This window comes from Olea europaea, chromosome 11 (genome assembly GCF_002742605.1).
Source record: "Olea europaea var. sylvestris chromosome 11, O_europaea_v1, whole genome shotgun sequence".
NCBI classification, from domain to species: Eukaryota; Viridiplantae; Streptophyta; class Magnoliopsida; order Lamiales; family Oleaceae; genus Olea; species Olea europaea.
The window spans coordinates 35,691,291-35,716,757 of NC_036247.1; the positions used below are offsets into that span (position 1 = coordinate 35,691,291).

A 25,467-nucleotide genomic window follows, 5' to 3' on the forward strand; every position below is an offset into this window, starting at 1 on the left:
TAATTACAATTCTGCATCCCTAATCAAGAAAATTAAAAGGGCTAGCTGCAAATAAGCTAAAAAAAAAATTATAGAGGTTCAAATATCAAAGGAAGACCTTGCATTGGCCTAAGGGATAACATTATAGAGGGAGAATGACAGTAATTTTGTGAAAGAGAAAAGGAAAACCTAGTCAAAATTAGAGTTAACATAATTTTGTACTCCATGATTGTCAAATTCCTACCAACACACATTCTTCCTCCAAATCCAAATGGCAAAAATCCCATTTTATGATTGCATCCTCCATACAAATTATCATCCTTAAATCTTTCTGGTTTGAACTCATTCGCGCTTTGTCCCCAATGATTTTGGTCATGGTGCATTGATACAACATCAATCCACACGTTTGTACCGTTAGGAATCACGAAGTTATCCACTTTAATATCATGTCTTGCTTGTCTCTGTACGTTGGGTGCTGGAGGGTACAAACGTAAAACTTCATTCATTACCCACCCCATCTGCATTAAACATAAAAATAAAAATTATTATCATAGAATAAACTTAAACTTATAATGGCCTAATGGGATTGTTTTCTAGATTTTAATTCTCAGAAGGAATCAGTTTTTGAGTAAAATTTCCCATCCAAGATGGTTAGTGGTGGTGCGTGTCTGACTGTGGCCACTCACGGCGGTCGTTCTCAATTCAGCAGACAATCAAAGCTCAACCACCACGCGCCGGGGTGGGTAAAAATGATGCCATTTGTCATCATGTAAAGCACGTGCTTTATAATAATTTTTCAATCGACGTTCTCTATCATATGTTTCATGTATACACAGTTTTTATATTCGGGTGACGGCAAGAATTGATTCCACGACCTATATACGTATCGTTCGTTTAATTTTAGTCATTTACTGGTGAATCGAAATATGAATTATGCTTACGAGTAATTAGTACCCTAAAGATAGTGTTTTTGCAAGTTTCTTTATTTTTCCATTATCTGGTTTTGGCTAAATTAAAGCATTGAAACAACTTAACATGCATGCATGATAGATAATACGAGAGGACAATGTTACCTTCTTTAGTCCAGCAACCTTTGTTGCATCAATTTCTCCATTTCCAATCACTTCCCTGATTTCTTCTCTCAGCTGATTTTGCCACTCACGGTGCTGTGAAAGGAGGAGCAAAGTCCATGTCACCGCCAATGCGGTGGTTTCATGGCCACCGAAGAAAAAGGTTTTGCACTCATCAACCAGTTCACTAGTGGTTAAGGCTCTTTTTCCAAGGCGGCCGTCCACCGTATTCTCCGCCAGCAGTAGACCGAGCAAGTCCTGCTGAGGCTGATGCCTTTTGCTGGATTTGCTTCGAGCGGTGATTATGGATAAGAGGAGGGCATCAATTTCCTTTCCAAGTCTTTTGGCCTTTAAAGTTTGTTTAGGGTTTAAGACGTTGCTAAAGGGTACCCCAATATGGCGGTTGGACTTGAAAAGAGTGATTTGCATTTCTCTTAATTTGTCAAAAACTTTTCTTCCGTTTTCATAACTTACGCCGAAACTTGTTTTCGCGATGATCTCTCCGGCTGTGCTTATGATTTCTTTCTCAACGTCGATTTCTGGCTTGCCGGAGTTGACTAGGATGCTCCAGCGGTCGAGCATACTAGTTGCTGACTCCACCATTAAGCTTGCCATAGCCTGTCAAATTAGAAACAAGTCAAGAAAATAAATACTAATAATAATAATAAAAGAAACTAGCCACGAATATCGAATTCCTTATTGTCAATAGGTTTAGATTCAAATCTCGTCACTATACGTATTTATGAAAATGTGCATTTGTTTAGACGATTGGAAAAATAAAAATTGAGTTGGACGTTGGCAAGAGAGAACATGTTGAATTCAAATGTTAATTTTAAATGGTACGATGTTACAAGGTTAAGGACTTCTCCACATGCTAAAATGGTTGGTAAGAAAACTCTGTGGTGCGCGAACAAATTTTAGCATACTAATTTAATAAAAAAAATGTTAATTTCTGCATGAAACTATAGTCATAAGACTATACCTTCAAGTTGGCCGGAGAGAATGCTGGAGTTATAACATGGCGATGCCGGACCCAGTCTTCGCCTTCAACCATTACAAGACCATTGCCAAACATGGGTTCTCTGTCATTTTTAAAAACAGTTGGCTTTCCCCAACTTTTTCCTCTTACATCTGCAGTCATCTTCTTCAGAAATTCGGGGTCTGCAATGTAAAGGAATGGCTCTGTCCCTAGCCAGTAGATGAATACTTTCTCTACAAATAAAAAAGAAAAAAAAGTGAAGTTTTGTTGCACCGTAAACTCCATTGAGTATAACACAGTATTAGACAAGACTAAACAGTAATTAGCAATACGCAAAAATTTATTCATATGTTCTTCTGAATACAAGTGCACGTGTGAGCACACATAGACATATATAAACGAGGGCTTACTGTGGGATTCCTGCCACCGGGCGAAGTATGGAAACGCAGCAGAGTGGATATCATGGGATATGATGCTGGAAGATGGGGAAGAATCTGCAGATTTCTTCTCCTTTTTCATGCAACTTAAGTTTCCGAAAGGGAAACTCGGTTTCGGCCCTGAAAACCCATTGGCCTTAAGCTTTTTATATGCCAAGTTAGGCATAATCCACCATGAAAATAATAATCTCCCCATCACAACGGCAGCCATGGCCAAAGTAATACTCACAAAACATTGAAGTGATAAGTCCATCTCTCTCTCGCTCTCTATTTCTAAAATATTTCTCTTGGGAGAGAAGAATATGATTTACTCTTTATCTTGTATTTGATTAGGAGTTTGAGTTGTGTATCAATTAGAGAGCAGCAAGCGGTATTTATAGGACCAAAAGAAAGGGAAAAAAATGGATGTCAAACATTGACCAAAGGAAAATAATTTTTTAATATTTATTATATTATTTTTTTTCATTTCTTTTCATTTTTTTAGTTGTGTCTGACTGTCTTTGGCTACTTTTGACTTCGTTTCTTAATTGGTCAAACATTCGACTTATGAAACCGAGTACACTATCAAAATATCTATTGAAGCTGGCACATTTTTCATACAGTCATTACCTAATAAATAGACAACATGCGTCACAGGGAATTAAATATATATCTTGACTATTCGTAGGAAACAAGAAAATTCAAATACTAAAATTTGATTCAAACACAAAATTTGATCTACTACTTCAAATGCTCCGGCCACCATTTTTCATGGCTCGAAACTTGGAATTGTATAAAGTCAAGAATCAAAAAGGGAAATTTGGAAATCGAAACACTTATCTTGAAGAGTGAATATGTAAAATTCAAAGGTCAAAATTTCCCTTTTTGAGAAAAAATTTGCAGTCACAATAGGCAACCCATATATATATTAATATAATTTATTCGCATATACAATCTTTTTAGTTATTATGCATTCTTATATACTTTTCACTAATTCCCAAATAATATTGGACATTAATTATCAGAATCCATAGTCTCATTGGTTGTATGTGTTAGAGAACTAATTATAATACAACAAAATTGTATGAGACAAAAAAATGAACTTTCTTCGGCTGGTGTAACAAAAAAGCTTTAGTCGGCGTTTTGAAGGCACAAACACACTAACTATGGGGTTACTCAAACTCTCTAAAGAAAACATGCTCCGAAAGGAATCGTTGCTTAGAGAGAGACTGTTATTTCTACATGGATAATATATGATGTTAGTTTTCATCAAAAATCAATGCTTTACATGAGTGACGCACCGTATTACTACATATTACTTGTTAATAAAAAAAATTCCAAGTCTTATTTGGATAACATATTGTGTTAGCTATGTTACTTCAACATGTTGGATGGCTTGATTTTGAGCTTGGTGGTGGTGATGGTTGCAATCGGAAGCAATAGATAGCCAGGATCCTCGATGCGATGGTAGTCTCGATGAGTAGTGGTGGTATGTCTTAATTACCCGACCCAAAAACTGGATCCGAAGGAGAGAATTATGTCTTAAATGTGTAACCCAAGTAGGATCATTCTATAGAGGCCGATTTAGGTCCAAACTTGTGGCTTGTAGTGATGTTGATAATTTTGCCGACGATACCAAACGTTTTTTACCTTCCAGTGGACTAATTTAACTGAGCCTATTTCATGATCCAAGTTGGGATTGCTACAAATTTCATCCACTACGGTTTTACGCATCAATTTGGCTTTAAAAATAATAATAATATTAAAAAAAAAAATCCAATTATGACTTTATTCGATATAAATTTTTTTTGGAATACATTTTTTTTTAAAAAGTGACATCTTAAGAGAACGTGTGGTTTTTAGAACTTGTAAAAAGTCGTAGGTTCACATAATAAATTATTTTATTTGAAGAATGTGTAATTAAAAATGAGTTTTAAAAAATATCTACCAAACAAAAATTTGTGAAAATTAAAACTCGTATTCGACTATTTGAAAATGCTTAAAGAATTGGATTAGCTGACCGAACAACTGGTAATCCTTGATATGCTCATCAGTCATCACCAGCAACTTTATATGTGAACTATGAAGTTCATAAGCTCAATCATCCATAAAATTGAGCCAAAAATTAAATCCATCATCTAACACCGAGCCGCCTTCACCTTTGTATCTCTCACGGGGTAATTTCCAATGAAAAGCGGAGAATATATTGAGGACACTTTTGGGTATACACGTGAACATTGAAATGTAACTATGAACTTCAAAAAAATAAAATAATAATAATAATAAAAAATAAATGGTGGGGGGGGGGGGGGGGGGGTTTTTTTTTAAAATCTTTTTTTATGTTTTTTTTTTTGCCCCCATAATGTGTGTGGCAAAATCTCCTTTAAGGCTTTATTTGTCTACCATTATACCATATTATTTTTTCCACAGTATTCATTTTCAACCATACATTCTTCATTAAAATAATACTACAAGTAAATAAAAAATTTTTCCTTCTTTTTTAACCACACATTTCAATATTAATCACTATTTCATAATACATTATTCATAAATAATGGGGCTCAAACACCCCCTCAATATCACTTCACTCGACTTATATTTTATATTTACATTGAACTATTCAAGAGCACTATCAATACAAGGATAACAACATGAATTGATAGTCATGCATTTCCAAAAAAAGGACACATAATTCATAATCCGCCTCTAAGGAACAATTTGTCGGTTCCACATAAAATATACACATGAATTTCATGATGATATTTCATCCAAAAAACCAAAAAAAAAGGGTCAAATTTTTGGTCTTTATTTGTTTGGCATTTCGTATGGATTCATTGGTGTCCACCTAAAAAGGTTCATTCATCACCTTCTATTCTGGAGTATGTTCTTGGAGTGCTATAATTAATTCGCTTTTTCACGTTGATATTAACTATTTGGCACGTTTTTCTAAACAAAAAAAATGTAATATTTTTCTCTCTTTCACCAATACTAAATGGAAAAAGACATTATCCTTTGACATGGCTTGACTACTAATGATGTGCTCATTGTTGCCTTTAGTTAGGCCAATTTTAAAATTGAAATGTGTCGTGAAAATAACATAGTTAAGTATTGATAATTGCTTGTTGTATGTTTTTATGTTTATTGTCATTGTAATTGTACAACGTTGTTTAAAGTAAATCTTACAAGTTGTGTGCGCTCACTTTTACGAGTGTTCTCTCATTTTTAATCCAAATGTGTAATTTCTCAAGTTTTTAATGATGACATTTATTCAAAATGGTAGCAACCCAAAATTCAAAAGTAGGATTAAATGTTCTTTCTCCACTCTAATGCGGCATAAACGTGACCAGAAAGAAGTCACGAAAAACTAGAAGAGGAAAGTAACAATTTTCGATTGTCTTGATACTAGTTCTTCCTGCTATACATTGTTGAGACTTTCACATGGATTACACTTTGTGCCGTGTTAATAATATTAAATATTGCTATAGTGGGACGAGTAATATTTATTTTCAATCGAGTAGCAATTTGTATTTGTTAAAGTTTGAAATGGACAAAATATGGACCAAGTGATTTAGCCGCATTTCCGTTAGGTGGCCTTGTTGTTGATGGTGATTATGCAAGGGATAGATCTAACTTCAGTAATCAAATTTGTAACTATTGCAAGAAGAAGAGGGACACAAAGAAGGATTGCTATAAGTTGTAGAATAAGGAAACTTGAATGAAAATTAGAAAGGAAAGCAACCAGAAACTTCAGGTGAATCCGATATTATAGAAGACTGCTACAGTAATGGAGAGCTTTTGGTTATTTTTACGACGACTCCAAATCTAACAAGGATTGAATTCTTGATACAATTTGTACTTTTTATATTTGTCCCAGTTGGGATTTGTTTTTAACATATGAAATAGTTTTGAAATGTGTTGTGGTAATGAGTAATAATGTACTTTGTAAAATAACTGATATTAGAAGGGTCAGAATTAATATATTTGATAGGACGATTAGAACACTTGATGAGGTAAAACTCGTCCCATATTTGAGTAGAAAGCTTATCTCCTTGAGTACTCTTGATTCAAAGGGGTACAAGTACGCTGATGAGGGTAGAATCCTAAAAATTAGCAAAGGTGCCCCTGTTATGTTGCAGGATAGAGAAAGCCCCAATTGTATGTCTTGCAGGGTTCTACAAAATCTTTGGATACCAATTCCCATAAATTAGATATATTAATGACTATGTAGTTTGGTATAGTACCATTGGGGTTCGATTTAGGGTCTATGTTGAAAAATACATTTCAGCCCAGTTCAAGAGTTATGGGTAATGCAGTCACCATCAACAGTGCCACAATATTCGATTGCTAGAGATAGACCTAGAAGAGATATTAGGCCTCCACCGCTCGATTTCTGCAAAGGTGGCACTCGAGTGGCAGTGGCATCCGACCCATGATCTGTTTTGTATTTTTACGCGTTATTTATGCTTTTTCCATCTTTAGGACTATTATTTGGTTTTGACATGTATTCTATATATAGTTGACCCTTATTTACAATTTGAAAAGGCTAATTAGCAAAAAAAGGTCTTTACTTTTCAATGTTTTTGTGCAAAACATTTATATATTTGGTTTTTTGGCAATTTCACCTTTCATTGTTGAAAATGTCCCATCCATCTATCATCAAATGCTATGTTAACTCAACAAAGGCTAATTAACACAAAACATCCCCACCTTTTAATGTTTTTGTGCAAATGTCTATATCTTTTTTTTTTTTCTCTTTTTCTTTTTACCTTTACTTTCACCTTTCATCCACCCACTGTCAAATACTCGGTCAACTCAACAAAAAAAAATGCAATTTTTCTTTCAAAAACTAAGGGTAATTTAGTCTTACCCAATTTTTCCACTAGCATTCTTCCCTCCTTCAAAATCAAATGTTCAAAATTAAAAGTAATACGAAAATGACGTAAAGAACACTATATTTCTCATAAAATTTGGAACTGTAAATGAAGAAATTGAATTTGTAATTGATAAACTAGAGATTTTCATCCCCATTTTGTGATTATTAAGAGTGTAAATAAGGATAAAATAAGAAAAACAATGGTAAACGTAATGCGATGCTGTAAATAACCATCAGATTTCAATGGTAAATGACCTATCACATATGAAAGGAGGAAATGAGCTGGACTTGTTCTTTTTCTTTTTAGCAAGAAATTGAACTTGTGATAATCATTCCTACATATTAATACGTTTTACATATAACAACCCCATCTTTTAAAATGCTTTATGTAAAGCATTCCTACCTTTAAAACTAAACTGCGTAAAACGTCCATACCTTTGTAGAGAGGTAGGGATGTTTTGCTGCAAAATACTGAAAGATAAGAACGTTTTGTACTAATTAGCTTTTTTGTTGAGTTAATGGAGCATTTGATGGTGAGTGGAAGAGAGGACATTTTCCACAATGAAAGGTGAAAATTGATGAAATTGCCAAAAAAATGAATGATATGGACGTTTTGCACAAAACATTGAAAGATAAGGACGTTTTGTACTAATTAGCCAATTGAAAAAGTTAGACGATATTGTAAACACAATATTTTGTTTTCCTTCTCTATATTATATTGAATTCTCTTTTTCTCTGTCAAGTTTCTTATGTTCTTCTTGTGTTGTGATCTTTGCTTCATATTGTGCCATACAATCTCGTTTTTATTTCTTAACAGTATCATTAGACTTCGAATTGAATTTTTCGATAGTTTGAAGAAATTTTAGCTTATTTTATTGACCAAAATAAATTTATATTGACTTTGATACGAAGGTTGCACTAACAGTTAGCCCTTGTTTGAGCCCCATTTTTTTTACATTCACATTATTCATTTTTAACCACACGTTCTTTATTAAAATAATATTATATGTAAATCAAAAATTTTTTAATTCTTTTTTATCCACACATTCTTTATGAATCACTATTCCATGATATATACTTCAAATTATTGGGACTCAAACGGGGCCTTAATTTCTATTCAAACGTGCATTCCAAAATTTTTTGAGAGTACGGTAAATTTTAATTTCCAATATCAGATTTCTAGTCGCTAGTTAGCATATATACATAATTTTCTGTTGTTGAATTGTCTCTTAAATGTGTAAGCCGAACAATGCCCGTTATTGTCAGGCTGATTTATGTCAAACATTGTAATGGTGTTTGGGGCAACTTACAAAATTACCCTTAAAATTATATGTCTTTTAAAAAACAATATAAAAAGTATTTTGAAAGTAAAAATAATAATAAAAAATACTTTATAAAGTTAAGCATAATTCTTTATTAAAAAGTGACATACAGTGTCAATTTTTAAAATTAAATGTCACTTTTTTACAATGTCACTTTTATTAAAATTTAATATTTGTCACTCAAAAAATGACAAAAATTAAAAAAAAATAAAATAACAAACAATAAAAAAAGTAATAGAAAAAAAGTAACAAACTCCAAAAAAGTGTCAAAATTCAAAAAAGGTTACAAAAAAGAGATAAAAATTTTACAAATTGACTCAAAAAATTGACAGTGACACGTAGTCTACCCACTTGAGAAAATGATCAAGTATTAATTAGAACACAAACTACCCCAATCAATACTAAACGTCATTTTTTCATATTCTTAAAAAAAAGTAAAAAACAATAAAACAAAAGTGGCAGAATTTTTTTTCAAAAAAGAAGTGATAAACACTAGAAAAGATTAAAGAAATAAAAAGAAATAACAGATACTCAAAAAAGTGGTAGGAAAAAAAAACTGACAACCACTCAAAAAAGTGAGAAAACACTAAAAAAAAGGTGACAAACGCTAAAATAAATAACAAATTTTTTAAAAAAAAAGTAACAAACACTAAAAGAAGTGCAAAATAAAATAAAATAATAATAACAAACATTCAAACAAGTGATAGAAATTCAAAAAGTAACAACTACTCAAAATCACCCTGAGCAGTCTACACGCAAAACACATGAACTGTCACGTATAATTATGTATTTAATATACTAATGTTCAACAAACGGTTGACTTTCTTTCAATTTTTCACACCCAATAAGTTGGTTTTCTATTTTACTATTTTCCGTAATATAGTAATGTTCAACAAACATCCATTTTCGCACATAATAATAACAAATTCAGAAACTTTAGGCAACTCAAAAACTTGTATTGCCCTGATTCAGGTGGATGTCGGCCTTAGATATCAAGCTGTATGCACAGTACAGCATAATAATCAAGAAATGAAAGCTATATGCAAGAGCCATATGCTTGAATTTGTGTTATTTTAAATATGGATTTGTAATTTCAAATTTTTTTTTAATCTAATATGGACCTAATTTCCCCGGGTGTTAATTGATAGTTTTTTGATTGGGCTGCAAAGCAAGCCTTTACTCCATTGTGGCCATTTTAACATCCCATTTTATTCCAAGTTGGATTTTTCTCCAAATTTGCATCATCAATTTGATTTAAAAACAACTAAATCCTTCCTAATATCTACAGATTTTATTTTGTAGGGGGCCTACGAATCATAAATAATTGAACTAATGGCTTTGAATAATGTTATTTAGCTCCTGTTTGGCCCCATTAAAATTTTAATATATTTTTCTTTATTTTCTTTTCAATCACACATTCTTCAATAAAATAATAATATTACACGTAAATCGAAAACTTTTCCTTCATTTTCAACCACTCATCTTCAAAAAAACACTATTCCAAAAACTAAAATATCATTTAATGGGGGCCAAATGGTGGCTTGGTATCAATGGTATTTAACGTTTGTCTAATGACAAGAAATGATAGTCCCTTTAAATGGGACATAAATCCTTACATTTAATTAGATCTATAAATTATACAAGTGCACTCACTAGATGGGTGTTAAAAGACCACTACATTGGGACACTTAGTGTGGTAGACCGGGAAAGAGCGTTGTTACAACTCATACGAAAGAAATACTATGAATCTCATCATCACTTAAAATAAGAGAAAGCTTTTGCTCATTTCCCTAAGTGGGGCTGCTCCCCTCTTTCATAAATTGTGTAGAATAATCTGTGATTACTTGTTGATTTTCAAGAGACGAACAACTAACAAATAATAAGACTTTTCACCTGCATTACTTGGGTGTAAACAGGGTTTTCACGGTGATCAATTTATTTCGTGACCACCTATTCAACTTCTGGCTTAGTCTAGTTCGAGCCATTGACATAATTCAATACTCAAACCACTTTAATCAGCTAGGAACCTAAGTAAAATCAAATATCACAATCTCGTAGAGAAATAATCACAGAGCTACCCATGAACCTAAAATTTGGTACATAGTTCCATTTTTGTATTGTTTAGGTTAGTTTTTGGAAAGTTGATAGGATCTACACAAAATTTGAGTGCACGCAATTGTCAAAAGTAAAAAATGTCTATTTTCATGAAAGTTGACAAAACTTGGTTAAATGTTCCCAAGCTTGATTTTACTAATTTGGTAATAAAGGGAGAACATAGAGGGACCCTATATGCAGTCATATAGGAGGGCAAATCAATGTGAATGGCTAAGCAACAATATTATAGGTACAAAACATCTCACATGGAACTACAATGGTGCACGTGTGGTGGTGATAAATAGCATCAACATGCGTGTGGAGTTCTATCTCACATAGTTACTCTTGGGATGCTTTTGTCGCTTTCTCAATTTGATGCAATTTGTTTTTGTGTAGCGGTTGAGCAATACGTAATGACAAATATCTATACACTTGTTGAAGGATAGATAGGGATATCGATAGTGACGAATAGTAAATTGAGATCGAACGAGCTTGAAAAGATTTGATTCGATCAAAATTAGTGTAGTTAAATAAAAGGGGTGTGTGGAAGATTAATAACCGCTCATTCCTAAAACAACCACTTTTGAAATAATCGCTAATTTTTCAACATATAGAAAATGGAAGTCCTTTTCAATCGCTATTATTTCTTCATTCTTGTTATTCACTAGTGATTTCATATTATAGGCAGCTTTAAGGGAGTCTAAGTTGAGCATCCATAGATTTATGATTGGACAATTTCATACATGATTGAACATTCATTTCATTTATCGGCACTTCTGAAAATTAAGAGAATGATTTAAAAACATATACCAAACAATATGTGAGTTCCCTTCAACGAAAATAGGCAAATTATTATAATTGAAATGAATTAAGGGCTAACCAATATAATGGTCCCCAGAAAGACAAAGGCATTTGTCTCAATAGACAAAAACTTAACAGGCACACTATTGCCTATAATGAGGGGACAATGGGGGCCGGCCAGCCTTCTACTATCAATTCATTCAACAAAATTTCATGCATGCAGGGATCCACCTAAGTCATCTATCCAAACTTTTCACTCTTTATTTACTATCAATTTTGTCTTTTAGTGCCATTGTTAATTATTCTGTAAATAAGATCGTACTCAATTACATTCTTTGATAGAATAATTCTATATGTACAGAAATTTGTTGACAGAATTAATACAGAGAGATGATTGGCTGTTTTTGGCAACAACCAATGATAGGGAGACAGTTCTGTCAAAGAATTTCTTTAAGTGAAGCATTGCTCTCTTTGATATGTTGATTAATAAAACCTTTTATTTTTATTTTAGGGGATTCAACTTACAATGAAGTTTCATGTTAATTGATCGAAATTTTGCTTTTTATTATAGTTTACTCATATAAATTTGGTAGTGACGTGAAAAATTTTCGTGTTGACACTGTATAGAATGTCGTCTTTTGCGTAGAAGTTTTGTTAGAAAGATTAATAAATGTAAACGAGCTTCTAAATAGAAATAGAAAGTAAATTTTAGTAATCAATTTGCATCAAGATAATGCTCGGTAACTACCAGTGATGGTGGTGGAAGGAAGATAAAGAAAGTCATATCATATTCATTGAGAAAGAGAATGTAGTTTTCTTGCCATCAATCTTAGCTGTTCGATTGAAACTTTTATCTACCACTAAATTAGTCACACTATCTGGCATTTTACCAGCCAAGTTGAATTTGCCCTTATCCAGCTGCAATTAATTTTTATATATAGAAAAAAATAAAAAATTATTGATAAGACACGAACATATACATACTCGATGATACTAAATTTGAACATATACATACTCGATCATACTAAATTTGAGGATAACCTAATTAAACAATAATACGTTTACGAAGAATAATGTTACATAACGAGACCAAAAAAAAAATTTATATAATTGAATTATTATATCCACGAGAATTAATGAAAAGCAATGGATACAATTTCTTTGTTTAAAAAATATTATATTTTCAACAAAGTCCAAAAATATTTACGAGAAAAATATATAATTGAATGAGCCAGTTTATATAAAGACAACAAAAATAAATTAAAAATGTAATAATATAATCAGCTAATTTGTACCGTATAGCCTTGTAAAAAGGGCAATGCATACGTCCAAGATACAAAGATGACTAATATTGGATTCTCACGAAATTAATGTTAGACTTCAACTGTATTTATGAACCAATTTATGAATTGTATCCAAACAATAGGCTGAATAACTTTTGTCGCTTTGCCTCTTGTGTACCAAATGAGTGAATATAAATAAGTAAAGAAATGGCCAAAACAGTAACACAAACACTTTTTTCTTCTTCTTCTTCTTCGTCAGTAGTTTACGGTCAAAAAGCTAAGAAAAACATTATCTGCAGCTGCTGCACACATATAAAAATTCTTGGTGTAGGTGGAGGATTCCAAAGGGATCGCATTGATCCGATCATATGTATATAAACTGATTTTGTTTATCTGTTTGTATTAGATCATGCGATCCCTTAGGAATTTCCCATCAATAGCACTAAATTCAGCAGAGAAACAAGCATTTGAGGTCAGTTTCTATGCAAAAAAGTGTATATTCTTGTATGTAAAGTGGAGATGAATTGTCCTGCCTTTTTGCCTTGGACTCTAGTCATTTTTACACTATGTTTACGACTGAATTAGAGTTATCACGAGATTTTGGGGAGATGATGAAAAAGTAAGATCTATCATGCTTAACTGTTAACAAGATCACAAAGCGTCTTATATTTTTCTTCTTTACATCCAGGAAAGGGTGAAGGAGGTTTGGATGAGATTTGACGGAGGATTTAAAAATCAAATTACACAAACTTTACGATATATTATTTTTATCATTTTATTTTTGGTCTACGAGCGCCTGCATCTTGTCTTACTGTGGCTGCAAGCGCACAGTAATATTCTGCAACGAATTACTGCTATAATTTCTTATAACTATCTCAATTTCAAATAGTAGGGCGAGAGTTTAGTTAGGGAAAATTTAAATGGAAACATGATAAACTTCCACTTGCCCCACATCGCATGTCGAAATACAAGTCAAACATTGTATTCATATGTTTGTGAAGGTTTTGTGCAGTCTAATCTTATTATATTTCCTTTGCTTCCAATTAAGTTATTATTTTTGCAACATTAACTACGAATTACAGTTGCAGAAAAAGCCATATTAAGATGTAAATTTCACACATATACATGCATATTTGCTAACTATGTTCAACTAAACTTGAGAGTTACTTTTTGTCAAACACGTTCAACGTTCTTTAAAAATAACGTTTCTCGATGTATATTACTTATTTTTCTATTAATTTTCATTTATTGGCAAGAAATTATGTTTACATTTTCTAACATTAACCAAACATGTTATATATGAGTCGAAATCTCCTGTCCAATTTTGCTATCGACTTTAATGTCTATACAGTTAATTCTTGACATGTCATCAATAATTAACATGTTATTTCAAATTTACCTTTATTAAATTCCCCCCAACCACTAAATTGATGATATGTTGAGAATTGATTGGACGAACAACAAAATAAACACCAATATTGTTTGAAATTTGAGAGCAACAATAGTATCAAAGTTTCCACAAGTAGAAACTATTGTTTTTGTAACTCATTATTGTTCAAGTTGAATAGGTCAAATAAAGGCTTCATCAGATCTCTTACAGTTGACAATTGACTACTGCCACCACCACGGTTTTGGAGTCACCGTGTATATTTCTTATATGCCTTCATTTTTATGCAAATTCAAAAGTTCAATGATAGTTTTTCAGAAGTAAATGGTAACTTATTCTTTCATGTACATGTTTCGCTTCAATGAGAACATATTAATTTAATTTGTTGAGAATTATTCCAAAGAGTTTTCACTAGCAAAACTCTTGACAGGTTGATCGTCAACTTAAAATATATATTGTTGATATGCATTTTGATAAAGTTTTGAGAGTTACGAGATCTTAGTGGTCTTATGAAGAAGTTTATTGTGACCAAAATAGTGTGCTCATTGCAAACCATGAATCAACAACTCAAATAAATTGGAAAAAAAAAAAAAGAAAGAAAGAAAAAAAAAGAAAGAAAGAAGAATAACCATTTGGATGATTATATTAAGAAGAATATATTTGAATATATTGATAATGATGTGATTATACTTATGAAAATTAGTTGAAAATGCTTGCAATAATTTATGTAAATATTGTATTATTGTTATGTTGTTTCAAAACATTTTGCTACATAAAATACGATGCACAAGAGGAAAAAAAAACGACGATGTTTATGATAATCAAGATGAATCTTTATTCTAAAAATACCCACCAAGAAGAGGGGCATGGAGAAAATGATTTGCCTTGCACGTAGGCGGAAAAAGGACCAACGTTGATTGCCTAAGGCGCACCTAGGCAGAGAAGACACATGCCTTTTGTTTAGCAATTTGTATTTTTTGTTTTGAAGTCCATTCCAACAAAATGATCAACAATTGCTAAAATTTAAATAGAAAGTAAGTCCAATAAAAATTCACCATAACCCAAACACTACACAAACATAGCTTCACGAACAAAGTATCATTGATTTGGGATACTTGTACTTTTGACAATTATGTTGTATTGTTTAAAACTTGAAAAATATGTATGAAATTTCTGTAAATTTTCAAGAAATGTTTATTTCACTTGTTTATTGGTCTAAAATAATATTAAAAAATTACATCTAGGCTCGTGAATCTCAAGGCGAGACTTGACCTCCTCTCTCTGGTCAACCTTACATAAGACGGATCATCTTTTAAAGAACTAGTCTATGCTACGTGCGATGCACGAGCTGTGCATGAATTATGGTTTAGTTAGCGTATGTATTAAATATGTTTAAAAATATATGAAAAGTTGGAATTATTGACAAGGAACTAACTAGTTATACGAGTTGATCACTCGTCTTTCTTCCACCAAATGTCATTTTTCTACAAAAAGTTGCAAAATCAATAAAATTATTAATAATGAGAATTCAAGTCATAGTTAGTCAAAAAAATACTCCATTGGACAATAAAAGTATTCCAAGCAAAAAAAGCTAGCACCATAGCAGTACGTCCTTCAACAAATTATAGTAGATATAAATGTATTATTGTACAGTAGGGAAATAATTCAAAGTAAAGCAGAAGTTAGAACCTGAAAATCCTAAAATTCTTCATCAATGGCTATTTTCCTTAATGGAATGTTGAGTACTCCTTAAAACGCGGTTGTTCTACAACAATTAGGCATCCATTCGTGATGAGGAATTTGAGCAGTGTAACTAAACTTCAAGGCACTGTATTGTTAAACGATGATCTGATAGATATTTCATTAACTCAAACTCTGTAGAATTCAAAAACTCCTTAACACCATTCAATACTACATCTAGTTCTGTCCAATATCGAGATTCAATATTTTCGAAATCTAAAAGCTTATCCTCTATATGTATGCTTCTAACAATACCCGAATTTTTCTTATTCACTTCAGAAGGAGGGAGTGAATATTATAAAAATGAAGCTTTCCTTCAAAGGAATCAGCTTCTTTTAGAAAATCAGCCTTTTGTTACATAGAATATTCTAAGCTGATGTTGTCGACTAAATAAACTAATTGTTGAATCTCAAGAAGATTAGGTAAACTAAGGTCACAAGTAGGCATATCCTAGAAGAAGTTACAAATTCACATACAAACTAACAAGTGATATCTGTATTCTTAGACTGGAAAAAAAGTGTGTTATCAATACTTCGAGAGAAGTGGACTATTAGAAATTAATATAAAGCAAAAATGTTATCTAGATTGTGTACATATCTGAAGCATTTAGCCCTATGAGCAACACCTATTAAAATAGTTGTGTTAACGCAATTCTCAAGGGGTAAAAAAAGATTCTAGCATTTAAGAAGTTTGAAACAAATTGCTTCCTTGGGGATAAACTATAATGCAGGATAATTACAAGATACCACCCTCCTCCATTGCCTTTCCTGAGGCAACCCCAATGGTTTTTATGTCCTTATCTCGTTCATTTAAACTAATAGTTATATCTTCAGCTACTAAATCATTAATGTTCAAAACTGCCAAATGAAAAAGTTGAACAGTGGATTGGGAAAAATAAAAAATTATTCCAATTCTAGCTGCACTTCCACTGCTAAAAAAGGATGTTTGGAACTATCTTGAACAAGATTCAATACATATGCCTAGAGATGTGAACAAAAACTTCAAAGCATTTACCATAGTACACTCAGTAAGTTAACTCTAGGAGAGAATATCCAAGTCTTAATTCTTATGCTGGTGAAAACAGCTATAACTAAAGAGTAACTTAGTGAGAAAAATCATTGGTAATTTGACATGATTTTCTTTTATTATTTACACTTTGAGACACAACGTTTACAAAGATACAAAATTAATCTGTCTGTGTAAGACTTTTTATGTATATCATGACTTATGAGATTAGTAAAACTCAAGGCTATGCATAGTAAATAAAGGAAAAAGAAAGGGAAATAAAGTTAAGTTACAGTTATGTAAAAATTAGATGAAAAAGGAACAATGCACTAATTTCCATTAATTTAATACTAAACAAAGTGAAAGAGGATATTTGGAATTAAATCCTCAAATGAAATGAAATTGAAAATTCAAAACTGAATTTGGTGACTAATGAATCCAAACAGCATTCTGAATTCGACTGAAATTTAAAGGGCACTTCTTCAAAACAATGGCAATACAAATAACATTTTTTCCTTGTTAAAATAGAAGTATATTTTTTCGTGATGGATGGTCAATGAAATTTGTAAGAAAGTCATCAACTTTAATGATTTGTGTAACTACATAATTTACTTATACCTAACGGGGAAGGAAGAAAATAAATAGAGAAGAAAGAGAAAAATGAAAGGAAGCACTTCTATTGAGACTTGCAGTTCGGAAATAAGTAATTTGTTCTAGAATTTTGTTAATTGCAATATTTGGCTAGTGAAATTTTTCGGTGAACAATACCTTGAAAATTAATAAAAAAGCAAAGGGGAAGATAACAGCTAATCCTGCAATATTGAAAAACAATAAATAGCATGGCTTCAAAGTTAATAATTTAAAAACTCCACTAGAATTAAATTGTTTTCCTTTCCTACATTAATCCCAAATTAAAAGTAAATATAGTATCAAAAAATTGTACTATACAAAAAAGAAGAAGAAGAAGAAGAAGAAGAAGAAGAATTGAGTAGTGGAGATCATAAAATAGTAACTATGATCAAAAGTAATCACAATTAAGGTAGCGTAAATATGGTAAAACCTTGATGATGGACAGTTTATTTGACATACTTCATATATATGTCATAGTACTTTTATAATTTGAGTTCGTATTCATATTCGAGATAACAAAGATAACAGAATCCAGACGCTTATTATTCAATAAATCATTTCAGTTTATCGATGTGAAATTGCAACAAGTAATTTTTTGTCGTTTTTGAAATCAAGTTCTTACATTTGAACAAGATTATTCCAACAACCAAAAAAAAAAGAAACTTTTTACATTACCTGCAAGTAAAAGATTAAATCTCCAATCCACTGAAAGCCCAGCATTGAAATTAAGTAAATAGCATATTTAGTTTGTTCTATTACAGTTTCTAACCACTGCTCTAAAGAAGAGGAAAATGGAACCAAAAAAACTTGCTCTATTTCAAAGTCAACAAAATATAAATTGATGGCCTACCAAAACATAACCGTTACACATTCATTGCTTAGTATAGAAAAGGAGTTAGAGAATCACCTTGTAGAGACTTTGAAAGCAAAATTACTGGAGAAATATCTAGTCTTGAATGCGATGCAGAGGTCAGCGGATGAAAGAGACAGTAGGATAAATAGAAGTGAAATAAGTTTTGTGGAAGGAAGAATCGGGTTGTGGTTTATGCTGTTTGGGAGAGAGTGAAGATTGCAGGGCGTTGGAGAGAAGGGCAGACGGAGGAGGAAGGCTAGAATTCAATTGGAACGAGGTGTAAATGATCCTCTTTTTACAGAACCAATTTGTGAGCAGTAGACAAACCAGTTTAGGTGTGAAACAGAGAGTGCACAAATGAACAGTAAACTCTCATCATCTCCTTTAATATAGTAGTTTATGAAGATTATGGAGGCTCAAGCAAATGCCTCCATTATTCCATAATGCCTCCTTTATTATAGCCTCCATAATGCCTCCTTTATAGCCTCCACAATGCCTCCGTTATTATGGAGGCTCATGCTTGAGCCTTCATAATTGTTATGGAGGCTCTTGAGCCTCTGTAATTACAGAGGCATCACGTAGGCTCAACACTTTAGAGCCAAATGCCTTCATGATTACGGATGTACAAATTTCATTTTTTTCTTTCTTTTTCTTTCATTGGCTCTCAATACAACAATTTAATTTCATTTAATCAACTTAGTTTTTTAATAGACGTGATTCCTAAAATAAATACATAAAATATAGATTAATTTTTTTTATATATACAGAGATTATATAAATCTTTCAAATGAGCGAAAATGTAGATAAATGATACACATATTAATCACATTTTCAATCGTAACCTTTTGAGTGCAATCAAATAATGTGTAAAATGTGTTAGATCAAATAGTCACTCACGTCGATAGTTCAATATTTTTTTTCTCCTCACTTTTGTTTTTGGAGAGAGTAAGATCGGACTTTTTCGGTAACACATTGTCCATTTCTCCAACCAGTGTTAATCTATTCTGCTATATCTACACCCAATTTTATTTTCTCTCTTATTTACCAACCTATTCCATCTACATTTCAATGATTCCCAAATATCTAAAATTAAACAATACAACACCATTCCTTCATTGGAACTCCTTAATGAAATAAAATGTTCATAAGAAATTTGCAAACACATTCCGCAAATAGGTACACTGTTCCACAAAAACATTTGTTTTATATTCACTTATATAGAAACCACCATACGCGTCTATTTCACTTTTTTTTTATTTTGATACGGATCCATTGCATACCAAAAAAAGAAAAGAAAAGAAAACATTAGTAGCAAAAATTCGAAATGAAACCAATTCACACAAAACGCAAGAAAAAAAATCAAACTTCATTAAATGAAATTGAGCTGCTGTTTACAAATTTCAATAAAAACAAGAATAAGAACTAAAATTCAGAACAACCAAACCTCACAATCCATACAAAATATACAACAAATAATTTGCGTAGTAAAATGGAGAGAACGTGTAGTAGCGTCTGAAAATAGAGAAGAAGAAAGAAAGATCCACCTAAATTGAGGACAAGCGGGTGCATCACTGTAACCTGCACGTTTTTTTCTTTTTTTGTGCAAACGACGTCTTTTTTGCTCTAGAGATGAAAAAAAATAAAAAAATTTCTTGTGAAGTGGAAGAATCTACTATTCTTTTTACAGTAACGAAACATTACCCTTTTTATATAGTAGCTCCGTTATTATGGAGGTTCAACACTTTTGAGCCAAATGCCTCTGTAATTACGGAGGTACAAATTTCATTTTTTCTTTCTTTTTCTTTCACTAGCTCTCAGTATATCAATTTAATTTCATTTAATCAAATTAGTTTTTTTAATAGACATGATTCCTAAAATAAATACACAAAATATAGATCAATTTTTTTTATATATACAGAGATTATATAAATCATTCAAATGAGCAGAAATGTAGATAAATAATAAAGTTATTAATCACATTTCCAATCGTAAAATTTTGAGTGCAATCAAATAATGTGTGAAACGTGTTAGATCAAATAGTCACTCACGACGATAGTTCAATAATTTTTTTCTCCTCACTTTTTTTTGGGAAGAATAAGATCGGGCTTTTTCGATAACATATTGTCCATTTTTCCAACCAGTGTTAATCTATTCTGCTATTTCTACACCCAATTCTATTTTCTCTCTTATTTACCAACATATTCTATCCACATTTCAATGATTCCCAAATATCTAAAATTAAACAATACAACATCATTCTTTCATTGGAACTCCTTAATTGAAATATAATGTTCATAAAAAATTTGCACATACATTACGCAAATAGATACATTGTTCCACCAAAATATTTGTTTTATATTCACTTATATAGAAACCATCATATGCTTATAATTCATTTATTTTTATATTTTGATAAGAATCCATTACATACCCAAAAAAAGAAAAAGAAAACATTAACAGAAAGAATTCGAAATGAAACCAATTCACATAAAACGCAAAGAAAAAAATCAATCAAGTTTCGTTAAATGAAATTGAGTTGCAGTCCACAAATTTCAACAAAAACAAGAATAAGAATTAAAATTCAGAACAACCAGACCTCAATCAATCTATACAAAATATACAACAAATAATTTGCGTGGTAAAATGGAGAGAACATGCAGTAGCGTCTGAAAATGCAGAAGAAGAAAGAAAGATCCACCTAAATTGAGGACAAGTGGGTGCATTACTCGAGCTTGCACGTTTTTTTTTGTTCGCAAACGGCGTCGTTTTTGCTCTAGAGATGAAAAAAATTGCTGTGAAATGGTAGAATCTGCTGTTCTTTCTACGGTAGCAAAACATTGCCCTTTTTATATAGTAGCTCCGTTATTATGGAGGCTCAAACATTGAGCCTCCGTAATTACAGAGGCATTACGGAGGCTCAACACTTTTGAGCCAAATGCTTTCGTAATTACGGAGGTACAAATTTCATTTTTTTCTTTCTTTTTCTTTCACTGGCTCTCAATACAACAATTTAATTTCATTTAATCAACTTAGTATTTTTAACAGACGTGATTCCTAAAATAAATACATAAAATATAGATCAATTTTTTTTTATATACAAAGATTATATAAATCCTTCAAATGAGCAGAAATGTAGATAAATGATAGACATATTAATCACATTTCCAATCGTAACCTTTTGAGTGCAATCAAATAATGTGTGAAATGTGTTGGATCAAATAGTCACTCACGTCGATAGTTCAATATTTTTTTCTCCTTACTTTTATTTTTGGGAAGAGTAAGATCAGGCTTTTTCGGTAACATATTGTCTATTTCTCCAACCAGTGTTAATCTATTCTGCTATTTCTACACTCAATTCTATTTTCTCTCTTATTTATCAACATATTCTATCCACATTTCAATGATTTCCAAATATTTAAAATTAAACAATACAACACCATTCATTCATTGGAACTCCTTAATTGAAATATAATGTTCATAAGAAATTTGCACACATATTACGCAAATAGATACATTGTTCCACCAAAACATTTATTTTATATTCACTTATATAGAAATCACCATATGCGTATATTTCATTTTTTTTTATATTTTGATACGGATCCATTGCATACCCAAAAAAAGAAGAAGAAAATATTAACAGCAAAAATTTGAAATGAAACCAATTCACACAAAACACAAGAAAAAAATCAATCAAACTTCGTTAAATGACATTGAGTTGCCGTCCACAAATTTCAATAAAAATAAGAATAAGAACTAAAATTCAAAACAACCAGACTCAATCAATCCATACAAAATATATAACAAATAATTTGAGTGGTAAAATGAAGAGAACAGGTAGTAGCTTCTGAAAATAGAGAAGAAGAAAGAAAGATCCACCTAAATTGAGGACAAATAGGTGCATCACTGTAGCCTGCACATTTTTTTTTGTTTGCAGACGGCGTCGTTTTTGCTCTAGAGATAAAAAAAAATTTGCTGTGAAATGGAAGAATCTATTGTTCTTTCTACAGTAGTCAAACATTGCCCTTTTTATATAGTAGTGATAAAACAAAGGTGAGAGACTTTTTTTTTGTAGGGAAAATTGCAGTTACATCTCTAACTTTTTGATTTTTTATAGAATTTATCCTAATCTTCAATTTATGCCAATAATGGTCCCCCAAAATTTGAAAACTTCACACCTGAGGATCCAAACTTGAACGTTAGTTGACCAAGACAATTAATTTTGATCAAATCTTAGAAAGGATAAAATGATAACTTTGCTATTTATTCTCATATAATAATTTAAAAAAGAAAAGAAAAGAAAATTATTCATCCAACTTATTCACCCCACCACAACCCATCCCTGCCCAAAACAAAAAATTAGAAGATCGTCCACCACCTATACTCCGCCCCAATAACACATATTCTACTAACTCTTCTTTACCCCCTCCTCGTCTGTGTCTATATACATACACACACACCCTCATGACATAAAAAAGACCTATAAATTCTCAAAATATGCTACAACTATGGCGCTTCACTACCTAGGAGCGATCTCCTCTGCTTTTCCTTCCTCTCATCAACTCTTCCCGACCTAAATTTCTACATCAGTACACAACCCAAATTTCAAACTCAAGGTGTCAAGAACCAAAGAAACAAGCTTCGATGAAAAAAATTCAATTATATTAGCAATGGAAAAACCCTTTGCGGAGAAACTTTATGATCCAAAAACCTAAAATTTGATAGTTTATGTTAGGAGCCAAGCTTGGATAAGGACTTTCAATACGTGTGTGTGTTTTTAAGGAGGTTTGACGGGTTGAATGTGGTACGTTTCAAGCGTTACCACCAACCAAATTACTAGTGTTGGTGGCGGCAAGTGATGGAAGTTGGTTTTAGTTTGGTGGGATGGGGTTCTGCTGTGATTATGTTGTTCAAAACCAACAACAATTTAAAAAAAAAAAGAAAAAAAAAGTGATTCATGTGACCGCATGGCATAAGCCATATGCTGAGACCATTCGGTCTCAGCATAGGTGAATCATGCGACTGCATGGTTTTGTACCATGTGGTCGCGTGGTACAATTTCTTGACCGTTGGAGGTTGATTTTTTATCGTTACAAGTTTGAATTTGGTGACTTTTGGCTTATATTTTGGCACCATTTTCGTGTATATGGTGTATGCTTATAAATATTGGATTCGTGTTGAAGACTAAAAACATCAAGAAAATATTAGAGATTCCATATTACCCCACAATCAAAGACCAAGATTTGATCATTCATATGCATATTCATATTCAACCTTTGTGTTCTTCAAGTTTTCAAGAATTTTTCACTTGTGCTTTGATGATTAATTCTTGTTAAGGCTTGTTAAAACCCCACAAACCATTTGCCATCAACCTTTGAAGTATCTCGAATCAATAGGAGAAGAGGCAAATATCGTTTGAGAACAACGATATCGTGTTCAAGCTATTCGTTGATACAAGTTCGTGATTGTCTTGTCCTTACGTTGCCGGTTCATGTTTTGTGATTTCTACTGCAACCCGATAAAAATTTTACAACAGGTTCTTAGTTTGGCTGTAAGTTTGAAGGTGGTGTCAGTGGTTGGTTTTGATTTGATGATGGTGGTGGTATTGGTGGTGGGTTATTACACGGTTCTTGTGAGATGGTAAGTTATGGCCGATCTACCGACAATGGTGAGTTTTCTGATTTTTTTAGTTCGATTTTGGGTGGGATGGGGCGAAGACGATAGATTTGATTTTTTGATTTAATTATATAATTTTATTTTTATTGAAAAATATAAAGTTATCGCGTGGTTAATGAAAGTGCCCCTGTTTAAAATGGTTAAAATATTCAATTTTATGCATATTCCGAGTCAACTAACGGGTTTTCACTCATTTGTATCCTAGCTACTAATTTTTCAAAGATTTAAAGATTTTGTTAGTACAAATTGAAGGTTAAGATAAAAACTATAGAAATGTGAAATGTTAGGAATTGATACTGCAATTTTCCCTTTTTAATAATACTCCGTCGGTTCCATGTATATAGGTTTTTTTATTTTCTTGTCACAATTATGTAGTCTTATTTCTTTATTAAAAATATTTTGTTTTTAATATGTTTTGTTAGTTTATTGAAAGTTAGGATAAAGACTATAACAATGTGTAAGGTTAGGAATTGATACTACAATTTTCCCTTTTAATAATACTCCTTCCTTTCCATTTATATAGGCCCTGTTTGGTAGGGATTTTGATAATTGATTTTTCGACAGTTAGAAAAAAAGTGGAGGCCAACTTTAAGAGAAGAAGTAAAAAATGACGATTGAAATAGTAAAATAACGGTTAAAAAATTATTTTTTTGTGGTGAAAAATCACTCCCAAACACTCCCATAGACTAACTTTTTTTTATTTTCTTATCTCAAATATATAATATTGTTTCTTTATTAAAAAAAATATTTAATTTTGTTCGTTTACTGATATATTTTTATTTAATTTGTCTAGATATAGCCAATTTTTCTTACTTGATCTTAAAATTGTACGAGTATAAAAAATGATAGGTTGGAAAAGTTTTTGATAAAAATTATTTTTTCAATAACATTAAATAAATTTTTTTAATTCGCGTGAAAAATAAAATCATCCTTGGGAGGGAGTTACACATATTACAAGTGAAAGATCCATTTTATAGAAGGCTATTTTTCATCTTTACAACTAGAGGACCTTTCAGAAAAATACCTCCATATACAAACCTCAATAATTTTCCTCTTCCGTCATGCCCAAAACCCTAACGACCACTTTTCCCTGCTAAACCCCAGCTCCATTCACCCTTCTCGCGTTTCAAATTTCTCACATAAAAGCACAGAAAAAAAGGAAAAATAATAATGGTGAGCGAAAGGCAGAAAGCGGCCAGAAAACGGTACAAAGAAGCACACCCGGAATTGTTCCCGAAGACAGAGCCAACGCCACCAAAGGATCCAAACAAGAAGGAGAACAAAAAGAGCAAATTCAAGCGAAAAAAATCTGACAAAAATGACCCAAACAAGCTGAAGAAATTATCACACAAAAAACAC

At 31.9% G+C, this 25,467-nt stretch overlaps 1 protein-coding gene across 1 annotated transcript; it reads right to left on the reverse strand.

Annotated features, from left to right (window-relative positions):
* Positions 1–19: 19 nt before the first annotated feature.
* LOC111404220 (cytokinin hydroxylase-like) lies at positions 20–2,793 on the reverse strand. Its single transcript, XM_023033004.1, has 4 exons — positions 2,439–2,793; positions 2,032–2,261; positions 1,053–1,667; positions 20–497 (listed from the first exon to the last, which is right to left on the reverse strand). Exons 1-4 carry the CDS (start codon positions 2,716–2,718, stop codon positions 69–71), a joined length of 1,554 nt encoding a protein of 517 aa, XP_022888772.1. The 5' UTR covers positions 2,719–2,793; the 3' UTR covers positions 20–68.
* Positions 2,794–25,467: the final 22,674 nt, after the last annotated feature.